Source organism: Microcebus murinus, chromosome 28 (assembly GCF_040939455.1).
Source record: "Microcebus murinus isolate Inina chromosome 28, M.murinus_Inina_mat1.0, whole genome shotgun sequence".
NCBI lineage: Eukaryota > Metazoa > Chordata > Mammalia > Primates > Cheirogaleidae > Microcebus > Microcebus murinus.
Window position 1 is genome coordinate 14,059,285 of NC_134131.1, and position 26,442 is coordinate 14,085,726.

The following is a 26,442-nucleotide window of genomic DNA, read 5'->3' on the forward strand; positions in this document are numbered from 1 at the left end:
CAAGGGCGGGGCGGTAGGCGAGGATGTGCCCATGTCCCCACCCACCCCGGGGTGCGGGGAGAGCACCAGACTCCGTCTCGAGCCCCAATCAGACCTGGGCCAGGCCACTTAGGGGCCCCGTTCTCCTCCTGGGTTACGCGGGCGCCTGCACCCCCAGCCCTGCCCGGGAGGCTGTGGACCGCAGTGGCCGGAGCCGGGACGCAGCCTGGCCTCTGACACTCCAATCCCAGCCTGAGTGCCACTTTCAGCAAAGCTGCCCGGCACCTGCTCCCTCGTCCTGGGGCCCCGCACCCCTCGCAGCCCCGGTTAAGCCGCGCGGCCTTCCCGGAGAGCCCGGCCTTAATTTTAGCCTGGAGGCCTGCCAGGGCCCGGAGGCGCCCGCCAGCGGGCTGGAGCTATGCGGGACAGCTGTCACGGCGTGCTGGGCGGGGCCTACTTAGCTGCCGGGACAGGAGTCTGGGGACACACAGCCTGTCTCCCCGAGCGCCCTCCGCCCCGGCCACACCGCCGCGATGATGGCCGAGGAGCGCTCGGACCTGGAGGCGCAGATCGTGAAGGACATCCACTTCAAGGAGATCGACCTGGTGAACCGGGACCCCAAGAACATTAACGAGGACATCGTCAAGGTAGGCGGGGCGGCCGTCCCCACCCCCACCCGGTCGGGCGCTCGCTGGGGGCTGCCCTGCCCGGAGACCTGCCGCTGTCTCCTCCCCAGTCCCGCAACCGAGGGCAGGGACTCGCCCGTGCGCCTGGCGCGGCTTCGGCCGGGCAGGGAAGGCACAAAGGACCTTCCTCCTGCCGCTGCTGCTCCGGGCGCTTGCCGGGCACGCCTGGCCCCGTCCTGGGAGGAGCAGAGACAGGTGTCCAGCCGGGCTGGCGTCTGTGCCCAGGGCCTTTCCCCACGGAGAGCGCGGGGTCGGGCCCCAGAGCCTGGCAGCCCCTGGAGGGGCACCCCACCCCCAGATCGTCGCCCAGCGTCTGTCCCCCCACCAACCCCACGCCCTGCGGCCAGGCAGGGCAGAGGCTCGCCCGGCCTTCGGGGAGTCTCTGCAGCCACCGCTGGAGGCCTCTTTCTGGGCCCGGCTGTCCCCAGGCCACACCCCGATCCTGGTGCCCAGAGGGATCTTTTTTTTTTTTTTTGAGACAGAGTCTCACTGTGTTGCCCAGGCTAGAGTGAGTGCTGTGGTGTCAGCCTAGCTCAGAGAAGCCTCCAACTCCTGGGCTCAAGCAATCCTGCTGCCTCAGCCTCCCTTGAGTAGCTGGGACTACAGGCATGCGCCACCATGCCCGGCTCATTTTTTCTATATATATTAGTTGGCCAATTGAGTTCTTTCCATTTTTAGTAGAGACGGGGTCTCGCTCTCGCTCAGGCCGGCCTTGAACTCCTGACCTTGAGCGATCCTCCCTCCTTGGCCTACCAGAGTGCTGGGATCACAGGCGTGAGCCACCGCGCCCGGCCTCAGAGGGATCCTTTTAAAGCAGAACTCAGAGCAGGTCCCGGTCACGGGCAGCAGTGTCGGGGCCTGTGGAACACGCCGGAGCCTCAGCCCAGCGCCTGCCAACGGGGGCGCGGTCGCCCCGTGGAATTCTGCACTGTCTGGTAGCCACGTTCAAAACAGGAAACAACAAAGAGGCAAAATTAATCTTGTGATATTTTTTATTTGCCCGCACGTGCGTGTAAAACAGCGGCGTTCCCGCGTGTCGAGAAGGGCCGGGCGTCGGCGAGCCGGTGTGCAGTGTCTCCTCGACTCCCCACGCCGCCTTCCGCGCGGTGCACCCCGCTCAGGGCCGCACTGCGCCAGAAGCAGTCGCTCTGCGCCGGGTCTAGGCTGAACATGGATTCGCACGCCCAGATTGTCCCAAACACGCCTAAGAGTTTCCTGGCGATGGAATCCTGCGGCTGCATTCGCCGCATGTCCACGCTCAGGGCCGTGGGCGTGGGCGGCGTGGCTAGGGCTGCTCTGTCCTGTGCTGTCCTGACCCCTTCAAGGGACACCCCCTCCCCCGCCGGATAGCCTGACCCCTCGCCGCGCTGCTGCGAGCCCAACACAGTCCGCGCCCAGCCTGCTGCTCAAACCTGCCAGGACCCGCCCGTGCTTCTGCCAGCAGCGCCCACCTCCTGTGCAGCCTTCAAGGCTCTACTTGAATGGCACCTCCTCCAGGAAGTCCTCCCTGATTCCTCCAGGCAATCCATTGCTCCCTCCTCCGCACAACCCCTTCATTCCGGCATTCCTCCACAACACTCGTGTGACGCTGTGTGTGCTCGTTCTAGAAAGCACTAGTGACCGAGGTAGAGCATGCATGCCGGCACAGCGTGCAAGCTGCAATGGGAAATCCGGGAGCAAATCTCGCAGCTGAGAAGCCCAACACAGACGTGAGGGGCGGCCAGTCCCGGTCTGTACGCTGCGCTCTAGCGGGAGTCCTCCCGGACTTGACTTGGAAAGGACCCGGTTCCAAATCCAGGCCCAAACGTAACGCCACTCCACAAGGCAGCTCGGCTCTCTGAGCCTCAGTTTCCCCCTCCCCCTGTAAAATGGAGATGAGGTCATTTGCCTCCACTGGGGGAAACAAGGGGTCTCAGAGCAGCGCCGTGCCACAGAAACACGGCGTGAGGACCGCGAGGCGAGGGTTGGGAAGTGTCTCCCACAGGGCCCGGCGCGAGTGCGACCCGTGTGGGTGGGGCTCTCGGTCTGGGGACAGGGGAGCTAAGCCAGGGGCCTCGGCACGCCCAGGTGACCACCTGGCCGAGGGGGAGGGGGGGCCCAGTCCAGGTGAGGGGCGCAGAGGGGCTCTCAGGAGGCCCGATGTGACCCCAGGGCGGCGGTTGGTGGCGCTGAGCAGCCGTGAGGGCTCTCCTGGAGCCCGAACCCCAGGACACCAGCACTCAGAGGCCCAAAGAGGACACAGATCCTGCTGGCCAGGGGAGGCCGGTACCGGGCACGTTTGGGGCTTCCTCTGGCCTGGGGAGTGACTCTCGCTTCCTTTCGCTTCCAACAAGTAGGAGACGGACACGTTCAGCTCTGCGGGACAGGGCCGGTGAGACAGCGAGACAGACCCCCCACACAGGCTCGGTCACGCCAGGCCCAGCGCAACGGCCCGTTAAAGCACGAAGAAGGGGACGGGAGGGGGAGGCGGCTGCGCTGGGAGGGGCGGCGGGGCCAGTCTGAACAGGGCAGCCCCACGTCACCTGGGTTTTGTCCCCAACTGGGGAAGGGACAAGTGAGACGGCCAGGAAGGGTTCTCAGAAGGCCCTGGCAGGCCGGGCGCGGTGGCTCACGCCTGTCATCCCAGCACTCTGGGAGGCCGAGGCAGGAGGATCGCTCGAGGTCAGGAGTTTGAAACCAGCCTGAGCAAGAGTGAGACCCCGTCTCTACTATAAATAGAAAGAAATTAATCGGGCAACTAAAAATACATAGAAAACATTAGCCAGGCATGGTGGCACATGCCTGTAGTCCCAGCTACTCGGGAGGCTGAGGAAGGAGGATCGCTTGAGCCCAGGAGTTGGAGGTTGCTGTGAGTGAGGCTGACGCCACGGCACTCACTCTAGCCTGGGCGACAGAGTGAGACTCTGTGTCCAGAAAAACAGAAGGCCCTGGCAGTGCCGCTCATGACACCTGTTGGTGAGACATGGAAAGAATTCTGGGGCTGGGGGGCCCCGGTTCCATCCCCAGCCTCAACACTAGCTCGCTGCGTGACTCCGGCAAAATCTCCTTCCCTCTCTGGGCCCGAGTCCCGGGTACAGACAGAGGAGACCTTGCCCTTCCCCACCCGCCACTCGGGCTTCACACGCAAACAGCCCAGCCTGAGCGGCGGGACACAGACCCCCTGGGCCTCTGGGTGTGGCCCCCCAGTGTAGGGGGACCCCCCTTTGTGCCGCCCTGAACCCTGGCTGGAGAACGGGAGCCAGAGGCAGACGGAGGAGCCTGCACCCCCGTCCCACCCGCTGTGCTCTCCCAGGTCCGGGGGTGTGGGTGGGGGCGGGGGTCACGTGGAAGGTCACAGAGGTCAGTGCTGGGGCAGGGGGAGGGCACACCCCACCTCAAAAGTCCCCCCAAGTGGCCGCTGAGAGGGCTCAGGGCCGACCCCTGACAGCCCCCAACTCGCACTGAGCCCGAGGGTCCCACTGGTGGTCCTGTCGTTGGATCCGACTCCTCTCGCCTCCGGCCGACAGGCAGACGGACACGCAGCACCCCAAACTTCTCCAGCTCGCCGCCAGCGTCCCGGACCCCCGAGCGCCCACACCTGCCACTCGCAGAAAAGCCAACACCCTCGGGCGACGAGTCCAGGCCAGTGCCGCCCAGACGAGGCAGCAGCCTCAGTGCCGCCGCCTCCCGCTCCGAGTCCGGCCCTCGGGGACGCCCAGCTGCACCAAGGAGGAACTGGCGTGGCGCCTGCACCCCGACACAGAACCGGACCCTGACAAACAGGCAAGACTGCAGCGAGGAGAACGCGCAGAACGCCATGCTCGAGGCGAAGCGTGGACGCCGGGTCAGGCTTCCTGGGAGGCTCTGGGAGGAGGAAATCGCTTTCACCTGGGAGAACCAGGCTCCAGCTCTGTGGGCAGGTGCAAGGCGCGTGATAAAGACGAGAAAAGTGACAAACGGGAGGCGGAGGAGGAGCAAGGCTTTCCAAGAAGGAGGAACAGAGTAAGCAAAGGCCTGGAGGCGTTTCACGACCCTGGGCAGGAGGGGAGAGAGCCACAGCCGCCCCTGCCTGCGTTCACGGCAGACATTACTAACGGATCCTGGCGCTCTCCCAGGAAGCCATGCCCCATCAGCTAGTCAAACCTGGCACGATGGATGAAGCCTCTTTTGTGCTCTGTCTGCAGGAGAATGAACTATTATTCGGCGGGATTAGTCCAGAGGATCTGAAAGAGGATTTGTGGGAGAGGAGACAGGGAAGACAGGCGAAGGCTGGATGGCGGAGAGCCACCCGACCCGCAGTCACTCCACGTTGTCAATTCCTTCCTTCTGGGAAACGTCTTTCTTTCTGCCAGTGACCTCCAAGAAGGGGCCACGTCTGATCAACACCCACAGGTGTCAGGACTGGGTGTCATGGGGACTTCTGAGGATCATACGGTCTGGACTTTCTCAAAACGCAGTCCGATTTCTCAGGGAGCTTGCCAACAATGCAGGTTCCTGGTCTCTGCCACCGTACGCGCATATCATCTGGATGAATATTTTGCACTTCCATGTTTGAGTGGAAAGTCCCATGTTCTAACACATCAGGTTTCCAGCAAACAAATTCCTCTCATCAACCTATAGCCAGACAGACCTGGAGTCCAGAGTTATCGCGTATCTCCCCTAAAGACACACTGTGTCAGCTACAAATTGCTGTGTAACAAACCACCCCAAAACTTGATGGCTTAAACCATTTTATGATCTCTCATAGCTCTGAGTGTTGACGGGGCTCAGCCGGGTGGTTTTCCTGGCCTGACTCTCCCTGAGGGCCTCTCATGCAGCCGCAGTTAGACGGCAGCTGGGGCTGCAATCGCCTGGGGGCGCCACTGAGCTGGGACACCCAGGACGGCTCAGTCACATGCCCGGGGTATGGCAGAATCGGTAGCTGGCAGGCAGGGCTCAGCCGGGACGCGGGGATGACCATCTGCTCGTAGTTTCAGGCCTCCCCGTTCACATGGCCTCTCCACCAGTCTCTACAGCACGTCCCGCAGGGGACTTCTGACTTCACGGGTCTCCACAGCAGGGTATAAAAGTGGACTTCCCACATGGGGTCTCCGGGCCCCCAAAGCAGAAGCTGCCAGGTCTTTCTAAGTTCAGTTCTGGAACTTCACAGCAAACCCTTTCTGCCACACTCTGATGGGGAAGGCAGAGTCCCAGGGTAAGCCCAGACTCAGATGGGACGGGCCTGCCCGAGGGCACAGACGCTGAGAGTAATGGAGGGCCATCTTTGGGGTGTGCCGAACCACCCACTGGGAGCTGGTGCGCAGCCAAGCCTGGCATTTCTACCGCGCCCCATTCTGAGCCGCAGCCGCACTGGCCTTCCTGAGGGCAGAGGCTGAGCTGGCAGGAGAGGAGGTGCGGAGGGTCGGGCAGGTGGGCGGGGGGCTACAGGTGCTGAGGGGCTCCCCTGGCAGGTCCTCTGTCTCCTTGCAGCCGTCTGTCACCTCAGCCTCTTCCCGGCTCCAGCTCATGAACCCAAGTCCCCTTGCGCTCCAGCCCAGGTGCCCTGGGTCCCCTCTGTAGGGTGCTCCTGACCCCTGGCTCCAGGTGACGCCCGGCCACCTCCTCACCCGAGTCAGAACTGGCCCCTGCTGGGGTGCGTGACCCGGGTGACCCTGCGCACGGAGACTGCAGAGGGTGCTCAGACACACCGTCAATGTTGGGCTGACTTGCCTGCACATGAAATAGCAGGTGCAAGATGCATGGCCTGGAACCGACACCCGCAAGGGCCAGGAGCATTGTGGGCATCACTACAGCAATTCCACTGCATGGAATTCTATTATCGTTATGGCCGATTATTAAGAAAGAAGCAAAGCTTTGCCGTTTTTTAAGCTGTTTTTGCAGCTGCCACCTCATTTTAGCTTCCTCTTTTATAGGCCAGTGCTTCTCACACTACCTGGGCACAGGGCCAGTTTTATTATTATTATCATGCCAGTCTGTTGTAAAATACAATAAAAATGAACTATTAGGCCGGGCGTGGTGACTTACACCTGTCATCCCAGCACTCTGGGAGGCCGAGGTGGGAGGATTGCTCAAGGTCAGGAGTTCGAGAGCAGCCTGAACAAGAGTGAGACCCCGTCTCTACTAAAAAATAGAAAGAAATTAATAGGCCAACTAAAAATATATAGAAAAAATGAGCTGGGCATGGTGGCGCATGCCTGTAGTCCCAGCTACCCAGGGGAGGCTGAGGCATGAGGATTGCTTGAGTCCCGGAGTTGGAGGTTGCTGTGAGCGAGGCTGATGTCACGGCACTCTAGCCTGGACAGCACAGTGAGACTCTGTCTCAAAAAAAAAAAAAAAAGAATTAACTTCTAGAGGGATGAAATGAAAAACAGGCATGCAGATCTAAGCTCCGATTTTTGTTATGGGATTCAACAGACATAAAATCGCGGCATCAAGTTTCTACGGATGTTTCTGAACGCTCACGTCCGTAACGCCTTCGCTGGGGTGGGGATGGGGGGCCGCTGCCTGCGGACCCCCTTGCAAATAGCAAGGCAGCAGCCGGCGGGGTAGCCGGGACCCGGCAAAGCTGAGCCGCTTGCTCGGGTCTCCCAACTCCAGAGCTAAGTCCACTCACTAGGGACCTTGCGCCAGTCCTCTCCATGTGTCAAGAGTTGCAGGAGACAAAAAAAAAAAAAAAAAAAAAAGCCAACAAGAAGCCCAGAGAGGGACAGCACCAAGCCCAGAATCACACAGGAATGCAGTGGCCAGGTGGAGGCTGGACCCATACTAGGCCGACCCCCTGCCGGAGCTACCGTATCTCCCCCAAAATAAGACAGAGCCTTTTATGTATTGTTCCTCAAGAACACACCCTAGGGCTTATTTTCAGGGGGTGTGTTATTTTTTTTTAAGGACGGTACAACCATCTACCTTTTTGCAAATAGAGTGAAGTCGTCTTCTCCTGGAACATCATCCTCACTCTCCAAACCCTGAGTCCCATCCTGAATGTCTTGCGACTCTGTTTCCTTTAGAGCCACCGGCCCCGATCTCTCCTGTGGAGCACTAGAGCTGTCACGGGCGGATGAGAAGGGCTGCTCGTGTTCTTTCCCGCTCCGCGACGACACGCACGGGTTGTGCAGACGCTGCGCAACCACGCCGGCACTAGGGCTGATTTTCGGGGTGGGGCTTCTATTGCACACGTGCTCAGACATCCTGCCGGGGCTTGTTTTCGGGGAAACACGGTAGTTCCCGCCGGCAGACGCCCTGCGTGAGCCGCCCTGGGCCCTGGACGCCCCAGGACTGAGTCACGAAGGACTCGGGTGGCGGCTCCGGCAGGCGGGGGCTGCTGGCCCCGGGCACCCTCAGGCCCTGCGCGGCCCGCCCCCCGGCCCGGCTGGCAGGCTCCAGCTAGCCAGCTGGCTCTCTTACTGCTCCAAAAATAAATATGCCAGAGAAGGCGCCAAGGCACAAGCAGCCAAAGCCCCTCCCCACCCTCCGGCCGGTTCTCCAGCGCCCACGGCGCCCCGGGGCTCAGCCATCGGGGACCCCCACAGCCCCCACCCCGAAAGGAAAAGCCCACGTCCCTCCACTTCTGGGAACGAATTAAGACATGAAGTCACCGTGTGCTTCTGATACCTGGGCAGGGCTGCTAGAGCCGCCTGCGCCGCGGCTTATAAATATCTCCCCAAAGCGGCACAGGGCCGGCGGCGGCCAGGGCTCTCTGGACGCGCCAGTCCCAGTTAGGGGAACAGCTGCCCCCGCCCGCCCCGCCCTCCCGTGGCCTGTCCTGGCTGGGAGAAGAGAGCAGCTGCCCCTGCACGCCCGGCCCGAAGGCAATCCTGGAAATCATTCAGATATTCAAACATCAGCACCGATGGATGGCTTCTGCAAAAAAAAAAATAATAATAATAAGTCATTATGATTAAGAGACACAACGGAGAGATGGTTGGGGCTGGGATTATTACGCTAAGTCAGGGGTCCTCAAACTTTTTAAACAGGGGGCCAGTTCACTGTCCCTCAGACCATTGGAGGGACGGACTATAGTTCAAAAAAAAATATGTACGGATTCCTGTGCACACTGCACATATCTTATTTTGAAGTCAAAAAACAAACGGGAAGAAACACCCGCGTGTGGCCCACGGGCCATAGTTGGAAAGTGAGGGGAAGGACTCCGTCCGTCTGATTTTTTCGCTGGGGGGGGACAGAGTCTCATTCTGTTGCCCGGGCTAGAGTGCCGTGGCGTCAGCCTAGCTCACAGCAACCTCCAACTCCTGGGCTCAAGCGATCCTCCTGCCTCAGCCTCCCGAGTAGCTGGGACTACAGGCATGCGCCACCATGCCCGGCTCATTTTTTGTATATATATTTTTAGTTGGCCAATTAATTTCTATTTTTAGTAGAGACGGTGTCTCGCTCTTGTTCAGGCTGGTCTCGATACTCCTGACCTTGAGAGATCCTCCCGCCTCGGCCTCCCAGAGTGCTGGGATGACAGGCGTGAGCCACCGCGCCGGGCTCCATCTGTCTGATCGGTGTAGACTGAGACCTGCATGCGCACGTTTATAACCAGGGAGGCTGGAGAATGAGCCGGTGTCACCAGAATTTCTGAGAGCGATTTCCACGAGAACGTCAGAGCCCCTGTACAAATGATGCCATCACTGAGCACTTGCACGGGCCAGGCATGGCGCTGAGCGCGGCCCGAGAGCTGGTGTGCAGCACAGACAGTGCTCCATGGGCATCTGTTTGGCTGGGTGGACGGGAGGACGGATGGGAGGACTGATGGGAGGATGGACGGGAGGACGGATGGGAGGACTGACAGGAGGATGGATGAAAGGACTGACGGGAGGACTGATGGGAGGATGGACAGGAGGATGGACGGGAGGACAGACAGGAGGATGGATGGGAGGACGGACAGGAGGATGGATGGGAGGATGGACGGGAGGACAGACAGGAGGATGGATGGGAGGATGGACGGGAGGATGGATGGGAGGATGGACGGGAGGATGGACGGGAGAACTGACGGGAGGACGGACAGGAGGATGGATGGGAGGACGGACAGGAGGATGGATGGGAGGATGGACGGGAGGACAGACAGGAGGATGGATGGGAGGACGGACAGGAGGATGGATGGGAGGACGGACAGGAGGATGGATGGGAGGATGGACGGGAGGACAGACAGGAGGATGGATGGGAGGATGGACGGGAGGATGGATGGGAGGATGGACGGGAGGATGGACGGGAGAACTGACGGGAGGACGGACAGGAGGATGGATGGGAGGACGGACAGGAGGATGGATGGGAGGATGGACGGGAGGACAGACAGGAGGATGGATGGGACGATGGACGGGAGGATGGACGGGAGGATGGATGGGAGGATGGACGGGAGGATGGATGGGAGGATGGACGGGAGGATGGATGGGAGGACTGAAGGGAGGATGCATGGGAGGATGGGTGATGGATGGATGGGAGGATGAACAGGAGGCTGGATGGGAGGACTGACGGGAGAATGGATGGGAGGACTGACAGGAGGATGGATGGGAGGACGGACAGGAGGATGGACGGGAGGATGGACGGATGGACGGGAGGATGGATGGGAGGATGGACGGGAGGATGGATGGGAGGACTGAAGGGAGGATGGATGGGAGGACAGACAGGAGGATGGATGGGAGGATGGACGGGAGAACTGACGGGAGGACGGACAGGAGGATGGATGGGAGGACGGACAGGAGGATGGACGGGAGGACTGAAGGGAGGATGGATGGGAGGATGGGTGATGGATGGATGGGAGGATGAACAGGAGGCTGGATGGGAGGACTGACGGGAGAATGGATGGGAGGATGGATGGGAGGATGGACGGGAGGACGGACAGGAGGATGGATGGGAGGATGGACGGGAGGATGGACGGGAGGATGGATGGGAGGACTGAAGGGAGGATGGATGGGAGGATGGGTGATGGATGGATGGGAGGATGAACAGGAGGCTGGATGGGAGGACTGACGGGAGAATGGATGGGAGGATGGATGGGAGGATGGACGGGAGGACGGACAGGAGGATGGGTGATGGATGCATGAATGGGTGGACTGCACCAGGTGCCCTTATTGGCCGGTGGGTTCTTCCTGGGAGCTGCGTGCCCCTCACTGCCACGTGCCACAGCAGCTCCCAGCCTCGAGCACCACCCCCTACCCCCTTGACTTGGCGCCATCCCAGCCACCCCCCCCAGGGGTCTTATATTTAGCATCCTAGGGCTTATTTTCAGGGGATGTGTTATTTTTTTTTAACTATGGTACAACCATCTATACTGATTCAAATAGAGTGAAGTCGTCTTCTTCTGGAACATCATCCTCACTCTCCAAACCCCGAGTCCCATCCTGAATGTCTTGCGACTCTGTTTCCTTTAGAGCCACCGGCCCCGATCTCTCCTGCCGAGCACTAAAGCTGTCACGGGGCGGAGGAGAAGGGCTGCTCGTGTTCTTTCCCGCTCCGCGACGACACGCACGGGTTGTGCAGATGCTGCGCAGCCACGCCTGTCACTAGGGCTGATTTTCAGGGTGGGGCTTCTATGGCGCACGTGCTTAGACATCCTGCTAGGGCTTGTTTCATGGGGAGGTCTTATTTTCAGGGAAACACGGTAGATGTTCCTTCTTCCTGGAAGTTTCTTTAACCCCAGGTCTCTCTATCCTCTGGGGGGGGAGGGGTGCCCACAGGCCTGGTCCCCCCCCCAACCGACCCTCTCACTGTAGCAGGAACTGTGAGGCAGGCACCATGCCAACCACCGCCCACCCATGGGTGCTCGGCAGTCTTTGCAGGGTGGGCATGACTGCCCACCACCCTGAGAGTCAGAGAGGGAATCTGAGAGCCGGGCCAGCACTTTACACAAGTGGCTCAAGACTTCCAGGCCATCTGTCCATCCATCAGGTGAGCAGTTGGACAGGGTCTCCTGTGGCCCAGGGACCGGCGGCATCACCAGGGAAACCGGTTAGAAATGCAGAGTCTGGGCCAGGCATGGTGGCTCACACCTGTCATCCCAGCACTCTGGGAGGCCAAGGCTGGAGGATCACTTGAGGTCAGGAGTTTGAGACCAGCCTGAACAAGAGCAAGACCCTGTCTCTACCATAAATAAAAAAAGAAATTAATTGGCCAACTAATATATATAGAAAAAATCAGGCCGGGCGCTGTGGCTCACGCCTGTAATCCTAGCTCTTGGGAGGCCGAGGCGGGCGGATTGCTCAAGGTCAGGAGTTCAAAACCAGCCTGAGCAAGAGCGAGACCCCGTCTCTACTATAAATAGAAAGAAATTAATTGGCCAACTGATATATATATAAAAAAAAAAATTAGCCGGGCATGGTGGCGCATGCCTGTAGTCCCAGCTACCCGGGAGGCTGAGGCAGAAGGATCACTCGAGCCCAGGAGTTTGAGGTTGCTGTGAGCCAGGCTGACGCCACGGCACTCACTCTAGCCTGGGCAACAAAGTGAGACTCTGTCTCAAAAAAAAAAAAAAAAAAAATCAGCCGGGCATGGTGGCGCATGCCTGTAGTCCCAGCTACTCGGGAGGCTGAGGCAGGAGGATCGCTTAAGCCCAGGAGTTGGAGGTTGCTGTGAGCTAGGCTGACGCCACGGCACTCACTCTAGCCCGGGCAACAGAGTGAGACTCTGTCTCCCAAAAAAAGAAAAGAAATGCAGAGTCTTGGGCCTCACCCCCAGACCTGCAGGGCCAGAGCCCCGGGGGCGGGGGACCCAGAAGGTTCCGGAAAGTGGGCGGGCGCCGTGAGCGGAGCATCCCAAGACCCTCCCCTTCCCGCCCCTGCAGGTGGATTTCGAGGACGTGATCGCGGAGCCCGTGGGCACCTACAGCTTCGACGGCGTGTGGAAGGCGAGCTACACCACCTTCACCGTGTCCAAGTACTGGTGCTACCGCCTGCTGTCCACGCTGCTGGGCGTGCCGCTGGCGCTGCTCTGGGGCTTCCTGTTCGCCTGCATCTCCTTCGGCCACATCTGGGCAGTGGTGCCCTGCGTCAAGAGCTACCTGATCGGGGTCCAGTGCGCCAGCCACGTGTACTCGCTCTGCGTGCGCACCTTCTGCAACCCGCTCTTCGCTGCCCTGGGCCAGGCGTGCGGCAGCATCAAGGTCCTGCTGCGCAAGGAAGTCTGAGGCGGGGACGGCGGGGGCGGCGGGCCAGGCTGGGCACCCCCACCCCCGCCCCGCCCAGCCACCGCACCATAGGGGCGCCAGGGAGCTCAGCCCCTTTAGGGACTACTCGCCCCCCCCCAAGAAGGGCGCACACCTGGTCTCTCGCCTGCAATCCTGGGACTCTGGGAGGCCTAGGCGGAGGATCGCTCGAGGTCAGGATTCGAGATCAGCCTGAACAAGAGCGAGACCCGTCTCTACTAAAAATTGAAAGAAATTAATTGGCCAACTAAAAATATATAGAGAAAAAACTAGCGGGGCATGGTGGCGCATGCCTGTAGTCCCAGCTATTCGGGAGGCTGAGGCAGGAGGATCGCTTGAGCCCAGGAGTGTGAGGTTGCTGTTAGCGAGGCTGACGCCACGGCACTCTAGCCGGGGTGGTGAGACTCTGTCTCAGAAACTCACACACGGCCCAGCCCGAGGCCCGGCCGCCCACGGCCCGTGGGGGAGGAGCGTGCGCACAGAGGCAGCCGCTGCAGGTCTTCGCGCGCCTGCACCGACAGCGTCCCCGCCCGCCCCCACGCCCGCCCCCACGCCCGCCCCCACGCCCGCCCCCACGCCCGCCCCCACGCCCGCCCAGGAAGCCCCCGGGACTCGCGTCGGGAGTGAGACAGCTCCAATAAAGGGTTCTGGCTGTGTCGTGCCGTTCTGTGTGTCTGGGAGGCCGGCGCGCGTCCCCGCTGCTCCCCCGCCCTCGACCCAGGGACGGCCGGCGCGCGTCCCCCGCTGCTCCCCCGCCCTCGACTCAGGGACGGCCGGCGCGCGTCCCCGCTGCTCCCCCGCCCTCGACTCAGGGACGGCCGGCGCGCGTCCCCGCTGCTCCCCCGCCCTCGACTCAGGGACGGCCGGCGCGCGTCCCCGCTGCTCCCCCTCCGTCGACCCAGGGACGGCCGGCGCGCGTCCCCGCTGCTCCCCCTCCGTCGACCCAGGGACGGCCGGCGCGCGTCCCCGCTGCTCCCCCTCCGTCGACCCAGGGACGGCCGGCGCGCGTCCCCGCTGCTCCCCCCGGTCGACCCAGGGACGGCCGGCGCGCGTCCCCGCTGCTCCCCCCACGGTCGACCCAGGGACGGCCGGCGCGCGTCCCCGCTGCTCCCCCCACGGTCGACCCAGGGACGGCCGGCGCGCGTCCCCGCTGCTCCCCCGCCCTCGACTCAGGGACGGCCGGCGCGCGTCCCCGCTGCTCCCCCTCCGTCGACCCAGGGACGGCCGGCGCGCGTCCCCGCTGCTCCCCCTCCGTCGACCCAGGGACGGCCGGCGCGCGTCCCCGCTGCTCCCCCTCCGTCGACCCAGGGACGGCCGGCGCGCGTCCCCGCTGCTCCCCCTCCGTCGACCCAGGGACGGCCGGCGCGCGTCCCCGCTGCTCCCCCGCCCTCGACCCAGGGACGGCCGGCGCGCGTCCCCGCTGCTCCCCCCACGGTCGACCCAGGGACGGCCGGCGCGCGTCCCCGCTGCTCCCCCGCCCTCGACCCAGGGACGGCCGGCGCGCGTCCCCGCTGCTCCCCCTCCGTCGACCCAGGGACGGCCGGCGCGCGTCCCCGCTGCTCCCCCTCCGTCGACCCAGGGACCGCCGGCGTGTCTGTCCGCGGGGTTCGCTTGTTTTGGGGACTCGGCCCCACCCCACGTCCCCTGGGAGGTCAGGTCCAAGTGAGATCTGTCGCCTCCGGCCAGCCGACAGGCCCCGACGGAGGAAAGCAGTCTTTGGCGGAGGCCGGGACCCTCCCCGGCAGGCAGGGCCTGGGTTCGAGTCTTCCCAGACCTCCCCCTGGGCCCCCAGGCGCTGAGCCCCGGCCGGCCCACCACGCGGCGCGCACCCTCAGCCCTGAGGCCTAGCGCGCAGGCGTGGACCGCTGCGGACACGGAAAGCACCAGGAAGGGGCGGGCCGCCGCCGACACGCACCCCGAACACGCCGGTGTCCGGAACCTCGGCCTCCACAGAGCCTCACAGCGGCCGCGGCCGGACCCACTCGGCTTCCGCCCGGGGAGAGCGAGTCAGTGTCCCGGTCGGCTCTCCCACCGCCCCGGTTCCCGAAAGGCCGTGCCCCGTAGGGAAAGCTCACGCGAGCCGCCGCCCCTCGGGCCTGGCGGCCTCTGCTGGCTGCGAGCAGGGCGGCCCCGGACAGCAGCAGAGCCCGGGCCGGCCGGGCAGCGAGCCAGTGGGCACAGGTGCCAACGGGCCGCCGTTCCCGCCCACAGGGCCGCCGTTCCCGCCCACAGGGCCCCGCCGTTCCCTCCCACAGGGCCCCGCCGTTCCCGCCCACAGGACCGCCGTTCCCGCCCACAGGGCCGCCGTTCCCGCCCACAGGGCCGCCGTTCCCGCCCACAGGGCCGCCGTTCCCGCCCACAGGGCCGCCGTTCCCGCCCACAGGGCCGCCGTTCCCGCCCACAGGGCCGCCGTTCCCGCCCACAGGGCCGCCGTTCCCGCCCACAGGGCCCCGCCGTTCCCGCCCACAGGGCCCCGCCGTTCCCGCCCACAGGGCCGCCGTTCCCGCCCACAGGCCCCGCCGTTCCCGCCCACAGGGCCCCGGGGCCGGTGCTCGGGCATGGAGACCCCAGCAGGCACCCTGTAGCTGCCCGGAGAGCGGGGACCGGCTGGTGTGGACGCCCTCCGTGCCTGTCCCAGCAACGAACGCCCTGAGTCCAGAGGTGGCACGGCTGCCGCCCCGTTAACTCCGGAGACTTTCCTCAAATTCAGGGCTCAGCCGCCCTTCTCTCATGACTTCTAGACCATTCTAGCTCCTTCTAGCGTGTGTGTGCGTCGGCCGTGGCGTGGGGGAGGCAGGAGTCGGGCTCTAAAGAAAGAAAGTGGCCAGGCCGGGCGGGGCTCACGCCTTCATCCAGCACTCGGAGACCGAGGCGGGAGGATCGCTGGAGGTCAGGAGTTTGACACCAGCCTGAGCAAGAGCGAGACCCCGTCTCTACTATAAATAGAAAGAAATTAATTGGCCAACTAACACATAAAGAAAAATTTAGGCGGGCGTGGTGGCGCATGCCTGTAGTCGCAGCTACTCGGGAGGCTGAGGCAGGAGGATCGCTTGAGCCCAGGAGTCTGAGGTTGCTGTGAGCGAGGCTGACGGCACTGTAGCCCGGGCAACACAATTAGACTCTGTCTCAAAAAAAAAAAACGAAAGAAAGAAAGAAGCGAAGGGGCCTGTGGCTTTCGAGGCGTGTGCTCCTGCGTGTTCTCAGGAAGTGCGAAACGTGTCGGAACCGAGCGCGCCCGAGTGGGCGAGCCGGCGGAGGCCGCGGAGGGCGCGCCGCGTGTGGTGGCCGGCGGAGGCCGCGGAGGGCGCGCCGCGGGTGGTGGCGGGGAGCTTCCTCAGACGCGGCGCGCCCGCCTTCCACGGAGGCCAGGGCGCTCGGAGCAGGCTTGCCAGGCAAGAGGCGCCCGAGGCTCGGCCGCCAAGACCAGCGTCTGCGCGCTCGCCCTGCGGCTCGCGGCGGCGCTTTCGCCCAGACGGAAAGGCGCGTCTTGCAGAGAAACCGAGGGAGAAACCCCTGCGCCGCCCAGTGGTGAGTCAGGGAGAAACAGGCTCCGGGAGGCTGAGACGTGGATTCCAAGGAATTCATTCATCAAGCTGGTTTTCTCTGAATGCACCTGCTATAAACATATGTTTTTTTATTTTTAGCTTTTTTAAGTGTACAATTCAGTGTTTCTTAGTACGTCTCTAAATCGCGTGCCGTCACCGCCGACTCCGGAACATTCTCACCACCACCCCCCAAAAAAGAAACCCCACACCCTGAGTAGTCAGTCCCCATTTCCAACAGCCCCCGGGCTCCCCGGCAAACACTGGTCCATATTCCGTCTCTAAGGATCCGTCTGTTCTGGAACATTCCGTGTAAATGGGATCAGACAGCATGTGGCCTTGTGCGACTGGCTTCTTTCGCTCGGGGAGTTTCCAAGGTCCACCTGCCCTGCAGCAAACGCCAAGGCTTCCTTTCTTCTACAGCCGGCCTGGCACGCCTTGTCTCCCACTCTTCGTTCAATGGACGGGTGGGCTGTTTCCACCCTAGGCTGTTATAAGTCACGGTGCTACGGACATCAGAGTTTTACGTGTTTTTATGCCTATGTACGTTTTCATTTATCTTGGGCAAATACCCACGAGTGGCATTTCCCGGGTCCCACGGTGATTCCATATTTAAGGTTTTGAGGAACCGTTGAACTGTTTTCCGAAGGGCTGCACCATTCGCATACCCGCCAGCCGTGTGTGTGGGTTTCCAGATTCTCTGCATCCTCCCGACACCTGCTATTGCCCCTCCCTGTCATTCCAGTAGCCCTCGGGGGTGTGAAGTGGACTCTCACCGTGAGTTCACTTTGCATTCCCTAGAGAATTATACAATGCTGAGCATCTCTTCATGTGCTTATTGGCTGTTTGTGTACCTTCTTTGGAAAAATGTCTATTTAACTCTTTAGCCCATTTTTAATTGGTTTATTTCTCTTTTTATCATTGCAAGAGTTATTTATATATTCTGGAGACAAGTCTCTCATTAGATATACGATTTGCAAACATCTCTCCCATTCTGTGGGTCGTCTTTTCGTTTTCCTGGTAGCATCCTTTAAATCACAAAAGCGTTATATCTTGACTACGTCCGATTGATCTATTTTTCTTTTGGTTGTTTGGGTCTTTGGTGTCGTAGCTAAGAAGCCACTGCCTAACCTCAGTTGACAAAGCTTTATGCCTACGTTTCCTTCTCAGAATTTTAGTTTTAGCTCTTACATTTAGGTCTTGGATGCATTTGGAGTTAATTTTTGCATATGGTGTAAGGGAAGTGGAGTTTAACGTCAGGCTTTGGCACATCCAACCGTCCCGGCACCATCTGCTGATAACACTCCTCCTTCCCCGGCGAATCATCTTGGCACCCTTGTCAAAAATCAACTGACCATAAATGTAGGTGTTCGTATCTGACTCTTTATTCTATCCCCCTGCTCTGGATGTCTACCCTTGAGCCAGTCCCATGCTGTTTTCATTATCGTAGCCTTATAGTGAGTTCTGAAATCAGGAAGTCTGAATCCACCAACCTCATTCTTCTTTCTCAAGATTTATTGGCTATTCTGGACTCCTTGTATCTCCTCACAAATTTTAGGACCAGCCCACTCATTTCTGCAGAGAAGCCTGCTAGGGCTTTTAACAAGGATTGAATTGAATCTGTGTACCAGTTAGGACAGTATTGCTCTCTGAACAATATTGAGTCTCTGACCCACAAACATGGCCTTCCTATTTATTTAAGTCTTCTTTAATTTCTTTCAATAGTAGGTTGTAGTTTTCAGGGTACAAGTCTTGTACTTCTTTTGTTACATTTTCCCCTATGTATCCTTTCTGATCCTATTATAAATGGAATTATTTATTAATTTCATTCTCATATCGCTCATTACTAGTGTAGAGAAATACAACTTACTTTTGTATATTGATCTGGCATCCTGCCACTTTGCTGAACTTGTTTATTAGTTCTACTGAGGGGGTGTGTGTATGTGTGTGTGTTTGTGTGTAAGTTCCTTAGGATTTCCCATAGACAAAACCATGTCATCTGCAAATAGTTCTACTTCTTCCTTTCCAATCTTTCCTTCCCTTCCAATCCAATCTTCCTTTCATTTCTTTTTCTTTTCCAAGTGCTTCTTCTTAAACAATCCATGTTCTAATCTCCTCCCTGGGCCAGATGGTCTTACGGGATAACTGCTAGCTCCCAGGGCTACCCTCCCACGAACCGGTCCCCAGGGGCACCAGGATCTGCCCACTCAAAGGCAAAGGTGCCACCCTCCCCAGCAGGAGCCCCATCCCCACTCCTCACCCCAATTCTCACAATACTGGGATTCCTGGCCCAACTGGCCACCAATCTTATTTCACCACCTCTCACAAGATCCCAGAACAAAGGCGTAAAAAGATAGTAGAGTGACATGACAGGTGGGGAGGGCGGGGGGACGTGGCCCACCCATACCCAGGGTAGCAGCTGGGTCACAGGCAGACAGAAATGTGTGTGTGGGAGGAGCCCAGGAGGGGGGGGGGGATTACGTGCTGGCTGAGTCTTCTTCATCTTCCACCCTGGAGACCACCTCCCGCTCTGCGTAGGCCACCCCCAGGAGCGGAGGCATTCAGGCTGACAGGTACCTTGTGCACGTACACCGACACCAAGTTGCGGTGCGGCCCAGTTGGCACAGCCTGCGCCTCATGGGGCGGCGCTGGCCCAGGCCGGCGGGTCACGCCACGGTGGGCTGGGAGCCGCTCCTCTGGCTCGAGCTGCGGCGGCTCAGGACGAAGGAGGACGAGCCGCTCTTTCTGCTGAGGCTGGTCTCGCCCGGCCGGCTCCCCTGCTGGCGGCTGGAGGGGCAGCAGAGGAAGCGCTGCACGAGTTCATGAAAGAGGTGGCCCGTGAAGAGCATGTAGATCCAGGGGTTGCAGCAGCTGTTGAGGCTGGCCAGGAGCATGGCGATGATGAAGGCCGAAGCTGGCGGGGGGGAGAGAGACAGGTGACAGGGCGTCAAGACCGGACCAGCTCCCACACCTGCCCGCCCCAGACGCGGCACCCCGAGCAACGGCTTTGTCCAAGTGCCTCGTCCTCATCACAAGACAACATACTACTGTGTTTCCCTGAAAACAAGCCCTACCCATAAAACAAGCCCTGGCAGGATGTCTGAGCACGTGCGCCATAGAAGCCCCACCCCGAAAATCAGCCCTAGTGCCGGGCGTGGCTGCGCAGCGTCTGCACAACCCGTGCGTGTCGTCGCGGAGCGGGAAAGAACACGAGCAGCCCTTCTCCTCCGCCCGTGACAGCTCTAGTGCTCAGCAGGAGAGATCGGGGCCGGTGGCTCTAAAGGAAACAGAGTCGCAAGACATTCAGGATGGGATTCGGGGTTTGGAGAGTGAGGATGATGTTCCGGGAGAAGATGACTTCACTCTATTGGAATCAATGCAGATGGTTGTACCGTAGTTAAAAAACAAATAACACATTCCCTGAAAATAAGCCCTAGGGTGTCTTATTGGGGAAAAAGAAATATAAGCCCCTGTCTTGTTTTCGGGGAAACACTGTAGACAGGGAGAGTGCGCCTCCCTCCATGCCATGCCCTTCCAGGCTCGGCCCAGCCTTGCACCCACCCCTGCCTCTTTCTTTCCTGGTAGAGGCTCCCTGAGGCTGCCCCGGCCCCAGCAGGAACAAGCTGCACACATCACGGCCACCTGTTCACGCATCCCTCATCCAGCAAGCTCAGGTGCCTGCGACATCCAGGGTCCAGCAGCCGCCATGCCCAGCTTGCATTCCAGCCCCACCAGCAGCTCCCAAGTCTCCCCGAAAATCAGACAGGGGCTTCTATTTATTTTCCCTCAAGAGCACACCCTAGGGCTTGTTTTCAGGGGACGTGTCATTTTTTTTAAGTGCAGTACAACAATCTACACTGATTCAAATAGAGTGAAGTCGTCTTCTTCTGGAACATCATCCTCACTCTCCAAACCCCGAGTCCCATCCTGAATGTCTTGCGACTCTGTTTCCTTTAGAGCCACCGCCCTGATCTCTCCTGTGGAGCACTAGAGCTGTCACGGGGGGAGGAGAAGGGCTGCTCGTGTTCTTTCCCGCTCCGCGACGACACGCACGGGTTGTGCAGACGCTGCGCAGCCACGCCGTCACTAGGGCTGATTTTCGGGGTGGGGCTTCTGTGGCGCACGTGCTCAGACATCCTGCTGGGGCTTGTTTTACGGGTAGGGCTTATTTTCCGGGAAACACGGTACTCCCTTCAAGTCCCAAGAAGCCCGGCTCTCCCAATCCTTGCACAGGGACCATGAGAGAGCCCAGACCTCCCCGGAATACCGCAGGGATTAAACAGCGCCTGGTACACAGTAAGTGCCCAATAAATGGCGGCTAAGAGAGGCACCAGGTTGGACACGGAGGTCACAAAATGAACCGGACAAGAGACACCGGGACGCGGGGGCTGGGCGGGGACAGGGAGGTGCAGCTGGCGACAGCGCCCAGCGGCCCCACACAAAGGGCTGCAAGCGCTGCGAGGACGCGGGGTCCGAGACGGGGGCGGGCGGGTCTCCGGGCAGAAGCGGGGGCCCCCGCAAAGGCTGGGCGGCACAGAAGTGGACGGTGTCCTCACGGCCGAGCAGAGTGAAAGAAGTGACGCTGTGAAGATGCCCCTACGAGCACTGCCTCGGCTTGACAGTGAGACTCAAACAAAAAGAAAGCATGACCCTGACATTCGCCCCGGCGCCGGGTAAAAGCTGAGGCGCTGAGGACGCCTAGAGTTTCAGGCAAAATTAATGATTGGAAATCAACTTCAAGGCCGGGCGTGGCAGCTCACCCCTGTCATCCCAGCACTCTGGGAGGCCAAGGCAGGAGGATTGCTCGAGGTCAGGAGTTCAAGACCAGCCTGAGCAAGAGCGAGAACCCGTCTCTACTAAAAATAGAAAGAAATTAGCTGGCAACTAAAAATATATAGAGAAAAAATTAGCCGGGCACGGTGGCCCATGCCTGTAGTCCCAGCTACTTGGGAGGCTGAGGCAGGAGGATCGCTTGAGTCCACGAGTTGGAGGTTGCTGTGAGCTAGGCTGACGCCACGGCACTCACTCTAGCCCAGGCAACAGAGTGAGACTCTGTCTCAAAAAAATAAAAAAAGAAATCAACTTCAAGATATTGCTTGTCACACATTTAAGCTTTGAGTGGGGAATAAAAGTGTCTGAATCTTAGGTATGTCCGAGCAAAGGGAAACAGTCTGGGCTTCTGTCAGCGGCCTTCAGTCTGCCCAGCCTGACCCTCCTGCCCACAGGTGAGCCCAGGCCACTTCCCCAGAGACCCACGAAGAAAACAACATGACCAAGAATCCTGTTCCGACACATCCTTACAAGCGAAGGCAGGGCAAACCCACCTGCCTTCTTCCTGTCTTTCCTGCAAATTTTTCCAAAAAATACCTCTAGAATTCAAGAGTTGAATCCAGGGAGGGCTCTTCCCTGGGCAGGCTAGCAGGAAGCTGTGAGACCCAGAGCAGCCAACCATGAAGGGAACAAAGATGTCGGCAGCAAAGTTTCCAAGCACCAAGCAGAGAAAGGCAGTTGCTGGGAATTCTAAGGGAGTGGTTCTCACAGTGGGGCATAGTGTCACTTGGGAATTTATAAATGCAAATTCTCAGGCCCCCACCCAGGACCACTGAGTCACACCCTCTGGGGGTGGGGGTCAGCCATCTGCGGAAATCCTGACACAGGCTCAAGTTTAAGAACCTCAGGTCTGATTAATTGGAGCACCTGTTAGAACAAAAGCAAGTTACAGCCGCCGGAAAACAAAGTTCTTGCGAAAGAGAATTTTTAAGAGAGCAAAGGAAGGGAATCTAATCCTAGAACTGAAATAATAAACAAGGGAAAAGAGGATAAACAAAAGAAAAAAATAAAGCTAATACTACTGAATCCCTTCCTTTTAATAAAAAAGTTTCTTGGCCGGGCGAGGTGGCTCACGCCTGTAATCCTAGCTCTCTGGGAGGCTGAGGCGGGGGGATTGCTCAAGGTCAGGAGTTTGAAACCAGCCTGAGCAAGAGTGAGACCCCGTCTCTACTAAAAATAGAAAGAAATTAATTGGTTAACTAAAAATATATAGAAAAAATGAGCCAGGCATGCTGACGAATGCCTATAGTCCCATCTACTTGGGAGGCTGAGGCAGGAGGATCGCTTGAGCCCAGGATTTTGAGGTTGCTGTGAGCTAGGCTGACGCCACGGCACTCCAGCCCAGGTGACAGAGTGAGACTCTGTCTCAAAAAAACAAAAAAAAAAAGTTTCCTAAAAATTTGCTTTGATTTTAATGGAGAAGAAGATGAACTTAAGTTTAGAGATTCCGTTAAAAGATTTCACCAACAGAATTAAAGATCACCCACAAGACTAAAACAGAATGTCTTCAAAATCATAAAAGAGGCAAATTCGATGTAAAAAAGTCAGAATTTAGAAAGGCAGCAAGAAGTACACAAAGAGCCACAAAGGAGAGTCTGCAGGTGTGCAGAGCTAGGAAATGGGGCAGGAAGAAACGCCAGGAACGAAGTTCACACTTGGACAGAAAGAGACGACATTGCTCTCGCTGTAGGCAGTTACATGGTAAAATCTTTCTCTGTCCATTTAAGCCCTTTGTCTCGCTCTTTACATTTGGATCTTTTAACTTTTTTATCCTACCTTAAATAAAATCTTTAAAAAAAAATCCTACAGAAATGTCAACAACAGCAACAAAAGAAATAGCTAAGGCATTCGCAAGTAGGCACACAAGGCTGTCTGCCTCCAGGAGGCCAGTGGGGCCGGAGGGGTCTGGCCTGGGCCTCTTCCCCCACCTGGCGGCCACAGCGGGGAATGAGCAGCCTGGCCCTGCCCCTGGGGGTGCTACCACGTTTCCTGAAAAATAAGCCCTACTCATAAAACAAGCCCTAGCAGGATGTCTGAGCACGTGCGCCATAGAAGCCCACCCCGAAAATCAGCCCTAGTGACGGCATGGCTGCGCAGCGTCTGCACAACCCGTGCGTGTCGTCGCGGAGCGGGAAAGGACACGAGCAGCCCTTCTCATCCGCCCGTGACAGCTCTAGTGCTCGATAGGAGAGATCGGGGCCGGTGGCTCTAAAGGAAACAGAGTCGCAAGACATTCAGGATGGGACTCGGGGTTTGGAGAGTGAGGATGATGTTCCAGAAGACGACCTCACTCTATTTGAATCAATGTAGATGGTTGTACCGCACTTAAAAAAAATAACACACCCCCTGAAAATAAGCCCTAGGGTGTCTTCTTGAGGAAAAATAAATAGAAGACCCTGTCTTATTTTCGGGGAAACATGGTACGTGCTTACCTTCAAACAAAAAGGGGGAAGCCCTTCTCCCCCAGTGATCGCCCCTCTGCTCTTTCCAACGGGGCGGGCGTGCCTGGTGCTCCCTGCCTGGGGCAGCCGCCCGGCACCCAGGCAGCCTCTGCTCCCCAAGCCCCCTCCCCCTAAACCAGCCCCCTTCCACCTCCTCCTGGTCAACGACACAGGCCAGGGACGGCCACAGCCCGCCCTCCGCCCCGTCCTCAGCAGCCTGCACCCCGCCCGGAAGCCACCAGCCTCCAGGTCAGAACCGAGGCCCAGGCTCCGCTCTCTTCTCTCTTCCTCAAAAGGAAGCACAGTCTCGGTCCTGGTCCCCCAGCCCGAACTAGCCCTCAGCCCCACCGCACTCACCGCTCCAGCTCCGAGCTCATCACCTCCACAGGGGGAGGGGGCTTGGGGACTGGTCTCCACCTCCCCCTCGGCACCCTGTCAGGCACCTTCTGGAAGGTGCTCGGTGAGACACAACCACCTCCCATCTCCCCGAGGCTGCCCTTATCCAAACCAGACCTCTGGGCTTCCAGCTGAGCTTGAACTTAAAGTGGAAGCTCCACTTAAAGTGAACTGCAAGTGGAAGGAGCTTGAGCCCGGGCTCAAAACTTACCTCCACCACTCAGGGACCACTCGGGGGTGAACAGTCTCTCGAATGTGCTTCCTGGTCTACCATAACCACTGCACGACACCCAAAGACTGCTAAGGACTCAACGTGTGTTTTCTCGTTTCATTCCCCTACTGCCTGGGGAGACTTGGTACTTTTTTTTTTTTTTTTTGAGACAGAGTCTCACTCAGTTGCCCAGGCTAGAGTGAGTGCTGTGGCATCAGCCTCGCTCACAGCAACCTCCAACTCCTAGGCTCAGGCGATCCTCCTGCCTCAGCCTCCTGAGTAGCTGGGACTACAGGCATGCGCCACCATGCCTGGCTAATTTTTTCTACATATTTTTAGTTGTCCAGCTAATTTCTTTCTGTTTTTAGTAGAGACGGGGTCTCGCTCTTGCTCAGGCTGGTCTTGAACTCCTGACCCTTTAGCGATCCTCCTGCCTGGGCCTCCCAGAGTGCTGTGATGACAGGCGTGAGCCACTGTGCACGGTGGAGAGTTGGCACTCTCATCATTACTGCCATTTCACAGAAGAGAAAGTCGAGGCTCAGGAGGTTACCTGCCCAAAGTCGCTTGGCCAAGGGATGATGGAGCAGTGACCCAAACCCGCTCACCCCCACCAAGCCCCAGGACCTCCCTGACCGAAGAGGCAGCAGGACGCGCCCGCCCCGCGCCCCCGCCCCGCGCACCTTCCTTGGGCGCGTCCGCATCCCACACGCTCCACATCTGCACGAAGAAGAAGGGCGTCCAGCACACGATGAAGGCCAGCACGATGACGAAGGTCATCTTGACCGTCCTGATCTTGGCCTTGGAGATGAGCTTGACGCTGCTGACGCGTGCCAGGGCCGCCCGGCCCGCGCCCGCCGCGCCCTCGGGGGCCTCAGCCGCCGCCGCCGCCGCCGTCTTGAGTCGCAGGTTCTGCCAGATCTTGAGGCTGATGAGGCCGTAGCAGGCGGCCAGCACGAAGACCGGCACGATGTAGACGGCCAGCGTGATCCACGTGACGTAGGCCTTGGGCCCCCAGGGCTGGATGAAGACCGCCCAGCAGTCGAAGACGCCGTCGGCCACCTCGCGCAGCGAGAAGATGTGCACCTGCGGCGCGCTGGCCGCCAGGCAGCCCAGCCAGGTGGCGAGCACGGCCAGGCGGTCGGTGCGGCGGCGCCGCGGGCGCAGCGGGCGGCAGATGGCCAGGCAGCGGTCCAGCGACATGAGCAGCAGCAGGTAGGTGGAGGCGAACATGCCCACCACCTGCAGGTACTTCACCAGGCGGCACAGCAGGTCGGGCCCGTAGAAGCGGAAGGTGATGTCCCACAGCAGCTGCGGCAGCACCTGGAACACGGCCACCACCAGGTCGGCGATGCTCAGGTGCTTCATGAAGAAGAAGAGGCGCGAGTGCTTGTGGCGCGTGGTGCGCAGCGCCAGCAGCACGCACGCGTTGCCGCCCAGCGCCAGGACGAGGATGAGGCAGAGCACGGCCACCTCCACGCGCGCCAGGGCCTCGTCGCGCCGCGGCGGCCCGGCCGTGTGGTTGCCTCCTGCGCCCGGCGGCGCGGCGCTCGCGTTGGCCGCCCCAGCGCCCCAGCCCTCCATGCGCGCCGCGCCGAGTCCTGCGCGCCGCAGCCCGCCGGGGCTCGCTCGGGACTCCGCGGGCGGCTCTGCCGGGTCCCAGCCTGAAACACAGCAGGGCGCGGTGAGAGATCCCCGTGCGTCTCTAAGGACGCGCGCGCACGCGGGGCGCACTCGTCCGCTTCCCGGGAAGCCCGAGTCGCCTGGGACTCCTCCAGGCACAAGCGCCGACCGTGGGCTGCTCAGCCGCCACCCCAGAAATCCCCATTCCACTTACCTTCTCCTCCTCTGAGCCAAGCCGAGCTGCTGCAAACGAGCGGGAATTGTCTACACCAGCGCCGGCTCCCTAATATGTCCAGCAGCTTCCGCTGGGGGACGGGGCGCGTCAGAATGAGCCGCTTTCCTCCGGGATGGGCTCCCGAACCCTCCACTCCCCTGGGGATTCCGAAACCACCTGCCCCTCCCGGTGCCCTCAGCTTGCCCGCCTCCCGCGGGGCCCCCAAGCCAGCCCTCTCCCGATAAGCCTCAGTCCGCGCGTGCAGCCCCCCCCAAAACCGCGGCTCAGGACCACCCGCCCTTCTCCTGTTTCTAAGTCGCTCGGCCTGGACTGCCAGCGCGTCCAAGCCGGCTGCTTCCACCGCGCCGCCTCCGCCCAAGCGCAGCCCCCAGAACCCCGGGTCCGGAC

The 26,442-nt window shown here is 60.0% G+C and overlaps 2 protein-coding genes across 2 annotated transcripts; one reads left to right on the forward strand and one right to left on the reverse strand.

The window, feature by feature from the left end:
• Positions 1–439: 439 nt before the first annotated feature.
• Positions 440–13,264, forward strand: CAV3 (caveolin 3). The gene is made up of 2 exons (XM_012760704.2): positions 440–626; positions 12,421–13,264. Exons 1-2 carry the CDS (start codon positions 513–515, stop codon positions 12,760–12,762), a joined length of 456 nt encoding a protein of 151 aa, XP_012616158.1. The 5' UTR covers positions 440–512; the 3' UTR covers positions 12,763–13,264.
• Positions 13,265–16,404: 3,140 nt separating this feature from the next.
• On the reverse strand, positions 16,405–25,857 carry OXTR (oxytocin receptor). The gene is made up of 2 exons (XM_020284221.2): positions 24,881–25,857; positions 16,405–19,236 (listed from the first exon to the last, which is right to left on the reverse strand). Exons 1-2 carry the CDS (start codon positions 25,779–25,781, stop codon positions 18,989–18,991), a joined length of 1,149 nt encoding a protein of 382 aa, XP_020139810.2. The 5' UTR covers positions 25,782–25,857; the 3' UTR covers positions 16,405–18,988.
• Between the last annotated feature and the right edge of the window lie 585 nt (positions 25,858–26,442).